This window comes from Rhagoletis pomonella, unplaced genomic scaffold (genome assembly GCF_013731165.1).
Source record: "Rhagoletis pomonella isolate Grant_MI unplaced genomic scaffold, Rhpom_1.0 Rhpom_scaffold_00002, whole genome shotgun sequence".
Lineage (NCBI taxonomy): Eukaryota > Metazoa > Arthropoda > Insecta > Diptera > Tephritidae > Rhagoletis > Rhagoletis pomonella.
Window position 1 is genome coordinate 36,673,622 of NW_023458556.1, and position 8,148 is coordinate 36,681,769.

At 32.8% G+C, this 8,148-nt stretch overlaps 1 protein-coding gene across 1 annotated transcript in view; it reads right to left on the reverse strand.

Annotated features, from left to right (window-relative positions):
* LOC118733552 (tRNA dimethylallyltransferase-like) overlaps positions 1–8,148 on the reverse strand; it is a gene marked incomplete in the record, with an annotated part of 126,628 nt that overhangs the window by 7,866 nt on the left and 110,614 nt on the right. Inside the window, 1 exon segment of the mRNA XM_036462992.1 lies at positions 4,818–4,956. Coding sequence (XP_036318885.1) covers positions 4,818–4,956 — 139 coding nt within the window.

Here is an 8,148-nt window from a genome sequence, read left to right on the forward strand (position 1 = left end):
GTTGTTGGTTCTCTAGATTCTCAAAAAATATTCCGCTCATGATAATACATCTACAACAAAATGAGGAAGATTTTTTCGTTCTTGGTTGAATTTTTTTTCTCGATGGATTTTCAAATTTTGAAAATCTAGAATTTGCACACATCCGTGGAAAGCAATGATTTTTTTATCATTTAATTTAATCTATTTAATTTTTGACAGTTTTTGAGCACGCCACAAATCGGAGGAGAAGCTCGGCCAAACAGTAACATATTTACAAAATTCTAATCACGTCTGTCATTAAATAGGCCTGCGATGATTTTCCCCTTAAAAAAACTAATAAACAATATGAGCAAGTGTTAGGTACTAAACTAAGAAAAAATTACATAAGATTTACTAAGGCTCAACACCTACGTCGATATGCTACTATAGTCTAAGATATCACATATAAATTTTTGTCCCGATTGGAGGTGGTTAAGGCGTGTCGCACAGGGGGGGCAAAGTTCAGATTCCTCTATGGAGACACAAAAAAGTAAAATACATTTTTTTTTCATCTATTACCCAAAATCGATACTACCACAGTCGACGATATCGTGTCGCAAAGGGGTCAAATGCCAGATGGCTGGACTCAAAAAATTAAAAAATATTTTTTTTTTTCATTTAATACCCAAAATCGATACTGCTAAAATCGAGGATATCAAATATAAATTTTGGTCCCGATTGAAGTCGGTTAAGACGTCTTCATGGGGTAATCTGAACCAAAATTTATATGTGATATCTTAGACTATAGTACCATCGACGTAAATAAGTAAGCTTAGTAAATCTTGTGTAAAAATTTGCTTTCTACAGTTAAGGACCACCCTAATGTACATACATTTATATGTATGCACATAATTATAGCTGTCGTACATAATGAGATTTTTAAGAAGTCGTTCAAAATAATGGGTGTTCCAAATGTTTTCTGATCTACACTTCCGATTTCTGCTTCGTCCATGTATGTATGTATTTTTTTGTATTTGGTCGTCATTAGTTGGCGTTAAATACCAAGAAAATCAAAATTGGTGCTATTTTTGAAATAGAAAAGCCGTGCCAGAATTCAAAGCATAAATATGTGCCCACCTTTTTCTTATGTATGCATGTATATTAGGGTGGTAAAAAAAAAAAAAAGTTTTAAAGTTCTCACCCTCTAGGATTGCTCTATTCCGAAAGATATTATATCCTTGTTTTTTATTTTAAATTCAAAAAAATATATTTAGGGGTCGCTCAAAGCGCTCAAACTTTTCCATGTATTTTATATGTGGGGAAAACAAGAAGGAGTATAGAATTCCCGAAAATCAATATTTTTCGATCCGAAAACTTTGTTTCTCTTCAGAAGACCTTCAATAATAATACCCAATGGTTTATTAAACTATTTTCTATTATTAAGTATTTTCTTTAGGATTACTAAAAACCTCAAACCTCAAAAATGGGTCCCCCATAAAAAATCGCTAGTATTAAAACATGGTAAAATAAGCAATTAGGTATTATTATTGGCAGTCTCCTGAAGAGAAACAAAGTTTTCCGATCCATAATTATTGTTTTTCAAGAATTATATATCATTTCTACGAAAACTTGTTTTTTCCCATATAAAATATATGGAAAACTTTGAGCGCTTTGAGCGACCTCTAAAAATTTTTTTTATTTCAAAATAAAAAATAAGGGTATAATAGGGCGTATTTTTGTTTTCGCTCAAATCGAAAATTTTAAATTTTTGTATAGAAAATGATAGGAAAAGTTCATTATTTTCGATTCGTACGAAAACGAGAATATGCCCCAATATATTTCGGTATAGAACAATCCTAGTGGGTGAGATCATTAAAATTCCGACTTTACTTTATCACATGCATTTTCAGACCACCGTAATGTAGATATCTATGTGTCTGTAAAAGAAATCAGAGGAATGCTTGTCATGAAAATTTAGTGTTATGGAAAAGCTGTAAGTCACAACCGATGTTGAGAGGATAAATAAAGAGATTTAAAGGTGACATACTTTTCCCATCTCTTCACAATGTAATTTATTTCGGTTTAAAGCTATATACATATGTAGTAGGGTGATTGACTCCGTTTTTCCAAACCACTTTTTATCGATATTTTTGGATATTTATAGGCGTTTTTTCTTTTAAATCATGATTTTTAGAATATCGAATAGACCGGGCTTTTTAATCGGACAAACCGGTTTTTTCATTTCATAGAAATCTTGACCGTTCAATAAAAGTTTCGAGTTTTTCGAAGATCTCACGGCTTTTTTCAGCTTAAGGGAAACCCGTAAATGGGTAGATCCACACTCTTACTCCAGCTCCGAAGAAGCTTTTCTTCAGGCAGAAGTACACTCCGAGGTGTGCCATTGTCTGCCAAGGCGCGACCGCTCTTTCATAAACATTTTTTAATGTTACTGGGACAAGAAATTGAACCATGTACCTCCCGAGTGGTAGTAGGCACATCTAAGCACTTGACTACGGTGGCACAACTCAAATCCGAAAAAAGGCAGAAAAAATGCAATTAAGTATTAAGAAAAAAAAACATTAAAATATTTAAGACCAAGCGTGAATTTTCAATGATTTTTATTTGTTTTCACTTCATACCAATTTAAGCATTTTCACTGCATGAAAACTACGTAAAATAAAACCGGTTTATCTGGTTTTCTGTTAATTTCAAAATAGGGAACCGGTTTTTTTTTAATTGCAATTTTTCGAATAACTCGAAAATCGGTTTTGGAAAAAAGCGAATAATCGAATACCATAATATGTATGTATTGCAAGAAAGTCCGCGGAAAGATTTCAAAGAGGGATTTCGTATAATTTTTGTCTGTCGGAAGTCGTTTGTTTTTTTGGATATATGTACATATGTGTATCCATGGCCCCGAGCTCCTTTAACTCGTGCTCTTCGAAAGAAAATCTTAACTTGATAACTATTTCATCGCTGTCAGACAAACTCGCCCCATTTTAGAATATTTGATATTATATCGATATTGACGATATTTTCTGCTTCCGATACGATATTACCGGCGCGATATTTTTTTTTTCGGTAATATCAGATATCGATTTTTTACGCACAAATATCGCCTGGTTACCAGTAAAAATAAATGTATGCTCTAGCTAACACCATAACCATACCTTTTAAATTTATATGGTTAATTTTTTATATGTATTAATGAATGAATACATATCGTTACATTACAAAATGTTCCAATTCATACGTTCATATTAGAAAACATTACGTAAGTTTTTTTACGATTAAAATTCTGATAGTTAAACTTTTTAGTTGTTTAAAGTGTTGAAGTTTGAAGAAAATGTAAAATAAATAATACCGTAAGTTATTCTTCTTTTCTTTTAACTATTATTGAACACGGATTCTTAAATATTGCTGCGAAAATTCAAATGTTTTTTTACATCAATATATTTGAATCTCTCTGTCACCAGTAAAAGTTCACAATAATTAATGAACACAGTTTTGGTATTTAGGGTGAAGAAATAAATCGCTGTGTAGCCCACTCTATGGCACGCAATGCGTTTTTAGCATTTTATAAAAATTACAAATTTTTTAGAAAGAATGGAAAAACGCTATTTTCAGTGATGAACAAAACTTCAATATACATAGTTGATCCAGGTGCCCACCATAAATATTCGGGGTCATTCGGCTTCCATGGCAAACCTGCCCTGGCAAGCGTATAGCTTTGGAAAACATATAAAAACTTTTCACTTTGAGAAAAATGAATATCCAGAAGTAGAAACAGACTTTGCGAATTAAGTTGGCAAATTTTTTTCTCATTTCGGCAGAAGATAATTGAAAATTGTAGCGGTAAAACGTTGTTATTCACATCGTGTGAACAACAAATTCGTTATTGAAGGAATAAAATACCTTGTGTTACAATATCTAGCTCCAAATATGGGCTTTAATACCACTGGAGATTTGTAAGATTAGCTTTTCCACAAGTTGTTTACTTATTTAAAACAGAATGATAACGTGTTGAAACTTAAATAGACCAAACTTCGCAAATAGGAAGAAATAATATAAATTTTACTAGAAAATTTCCGTAAAATCTATGCCGCAAAGCGTAAAACCGATAACATTGTGCAATAGAAATACAATCCAAAACCAACAAATAAAATTATCTTCCAAACTTTTTTTAAAATAATAGATAAAAAAAACTTGTTTCTTTACAAATATAAATATTTTCTATGAAACATAATGGTACAATTAAATTATCTAGTTATAAACTAATGCGTATTTATAAAGTTTTTTATATTCTTTTGATAGAGTTAATGAATACAATTACTGGGAAAGGCATCAAAGATCTATTATTGGTTTTTCATTAAACTAGGTGAAGTTGAAGTATTGCACATATAAAATTATTTTACTGGGGTACTAGCAAGAAGTCAGACATGGGCGTAGTGCACTAAATTTCAAGTACCACTAATACTGAATATAGTCAGGCTTATTTTTTTCTAATCCCACTAAAAGTAGTGGGACTCAGATTTTTTTTCACTACCACTCACATTCACTTCACTTCACATTCACACTTCACATTACGTAGGTGAACGCCTACTGCATACGTTCATATTTATGTAAGTACGTCCATATGCACATGAAAATGTATCTACATATGTCTATGAACAATTATTTTTGGCTTATGGAATTTTTTTTTTGTAAAAATTTTGTTCATTTAGTGGCCATAAAATGGTATGTTTAATTTGAAAATTATGTTCCGTTTACCACATATGTACATATGTACATTCATATCGTTTGAAATAAATATGTAAATGCCTATTTAATAGGAAGAAGATGAACGCCCACATACATACCTGCTTACAACGCAGCCAAAATAATATAGTGTGAGGATATCTTAGCGGACCACCGAGTCGGTTGCCTCCCGGCTGATCACGTTGCGCTTGTAATTTTGCACTTAAAGTCTGTCCCGTCTGTTGATACACTTCAATGGCGCTAAAATAGAAAAAGGAAACAATTTAATATGACAGAATAAACAATATAAAAATAAGCAAAGCATAGAAATAACAATTTTCGGAGCAAAAATTAGCTTCTCGCTCTTAATGAATACCATGGCAGCTCGGAACAGAGGATATAACTGAACGCCTCCACGGTAAATATTTACATACATACATACAGTCACTCACAGAAGTATTCGTAAATTCGTAGTTTTTTCACAATATTCAAAATGTTTTCCATCAAAAATATTTTTCGTTAATTTTCATTTAAAATATAGCCCATTCTATAACAAAAACCATATAAATCATTATTGCAAACTTTGTACAAAATTCCTAAAAGTAAATCAAACTTAAACAATTTTTCATCAAAATTTCAAATAGAAAAAAAAAATAGATTTTGTTCATGCCTTATATGGAAACAAATGCGCAATACCCTCGACAAAAAAAAAATTTTAAAAATCAGTAGTAATATTTAGCTGCTTGCAACTTGCTCTTTATTGTACTAAAACTGCATACCGAAATTTTTTCTAAAAAATTCTGAAAAAAAAGTTTGAAATTTTGAAGAACCTTTTTTAAGTTTGATTAATTTTTAGGAATTTTGTACAAAGTTTGCAATAATAAATAAATATAATGCGACAAGCGGCAAATAAATGAAGAAACCGAAGTAGTTAATTGGGATTTCACATTAATATTGTTGACTGAGTGAAAAGACTACACGCAGAAAAGCGTAATGCAGGATTTCCACTAGGCACTGAAAAAAATTTCCCGTTTAAAAAATGCCATGGGGAAACGAACTTAATGATTTTATTTTTTTTTTTTTATATAAATGGCGGAGCTACACCAGGTGAAGTAATTAGAGCGAGAAGAAAGATTTTGACACTGCCTTATTTGAAAAAATTTCCTTTAAAATTTGACTATAAGGCAGCCGAATGTCAGAAAATAAAGCAAGAAAGCTGTTTTATTACTTTACCTATTTATTGCGCAATGAGTAATGTCGAACTTTATCTTTAGCATTTTTGTCATTTAATGTGGAAACCTAGCATAGAGTATGTTTTAAGCAAATTTGAAATAAAATTAGCTTGGACGACTGTAAGAAAATTCAATCAAACTGAACATTTGTGTTTCGAGCTGCTTGCAATATATGTATTATTTGTTAGGTTCCTAGAGATCTTAGGTTCAATTGTCGACACATAGATTTTTGATTTTTTTTTTTAGGTTTTTATTACTTAAGAAAACGCATCTCTGAAGTCCAGAACGAAAGCATATTGAAACAAAAATATATTTAGTTTCAGTAAGGAATTAGAGAGAAATTATGTGTTTGTAGTTTTGTTAAAAAAAAAGCAATAAGGTTATTTTTTTTAACAGCGGCAGAATTTGGATATGTGGATGACATACATAGTAATAATTGCCTAAGAGGCCTAGACTTAGCGAAAAGCTGGTATGCCAGAGTGTACTGAGAAAAGAGTTAGCTAAATATATATATATTTCAACGCAAGATTGTGTAGCTATAACTGTAGCTAATTTAACTATACGCAAATCATAATTTGAGAGAAAGAAACATATTTAGTTGGAGTAACTGAACTCTTGTCTCAGCGTGGGTCTTAATGTTAACCCTTTCTAAGAGGACCATTTTCCCCTCTACCAAAAGAAAAATTCCTCTAAGTATACGAGCACGTCTAAAGCTTTGATATCAGCTTCCCTCGCCCTTTTCCCCGGAGATGGTATGAACAAGGTAGGTGCTTTAGAAAAAAAAAATAGAGCTTTTCATTATGGCGAGACATATAATGCGCCCAGAAAAAAGGTCAGCTAAATATATTTCTCTCAAATGATAATTTGGCTATAGTTACATTATTTGGTTATAATTACCAAAACATGTGGTGAGAGAAATGTCTTTAGCTGACTGAAGAAACTAAGGATGAGAGACCAACTCTAGCGAAGCATGAGTGAACTTCTAATGAACCGTTTCAAAGCGAAACTTAGGGTGCTAGGAATCTGGCTTAAATAGTCTCGGTCGCTTTTGTGACTCAGCTAAGGGGAAAACATTGTACCTTCTTGAGCGGAAGATGGGTTCGAGCCGACGTGGTAAGAGTGGCGGCTCAATGTGGCCAAAGGACGACCAGTCATGTGACTTTTTCTAAAATGGTACAATTTATTGCAGGTTACATACGTACACGTATATGGATGAGCATTTGCATCAAAGTTATATGCAGTTGACTGTTGACTTTCTTTCATTTGCTTTTTGTATTTTTTCGCTATCTATGTCGGCATCTATTTTCCGGAAGTCACGTCTCTGTTGCCGCTTTTTCTTGCACGTTCTCACTTTTTTTTTTAACAGTTTCTTACAGTCATACACACCTAAACGCATACATATGTGTGGGAGTGGACTTGGAATCTTTTCGACATTTTGTGTGTAGGTTTCATTGTTGCAATAGTTGCAGCTTTATGCGTGTCCTACCGCAAATAGATCTCTGTACTATGCTTACTGCTTTTCAAAGCATCCAAAGCGATGTAGGGGCCGGCATGGAACTGTTGATAAGTTCAGCCCAAAAACCTCTCAGGCATATATAGGTATATACATACATACATACCATAATTAATTGCATATGCATTCTATTAATACCTAGTTACGAATCACAATAGGAAGGAGCTTCAACTATATACATACGTACATACATATGTGTCAGTATGTAGTTGAAGCCTTGCAGTTGGTACGGATATTTGCTACAGTCAATAAATTCTGATCTTTTTGTTGGCACACTGATGAGTCAGAAAGCGAATGACGGCGACAAGTCAACTAAGCATAAAAGTGGGTTACTCGGTCAGTTGGTTGCCTGATTTATACTTACATACATTATGTACATATGCGCAAACGTACATACAAATGCATGCAAACATACATACATCTGCAAAAACTAGCCACATCTGTAGCTAATTGTCTATTATTTTATCTGCAAACTGCACAATCACCGCTGGGGCTGCTGTAATAGCAATGCAAGATGCACATACATATGTAATAGCAAAATTCGCATGCTTCAATATTTTTGCCGCGGCTTTTTACTCTAAATTGCCTTGATTGGCCTTAAATCGAGCGCTGTTGTTGCCATGCTGACGCCACAGCGCAACAGCATTTTCAATTCCATGTCGTCATTCGATTTTTTTATACTCATTTTCAATTTTCATCTGGTTTTTG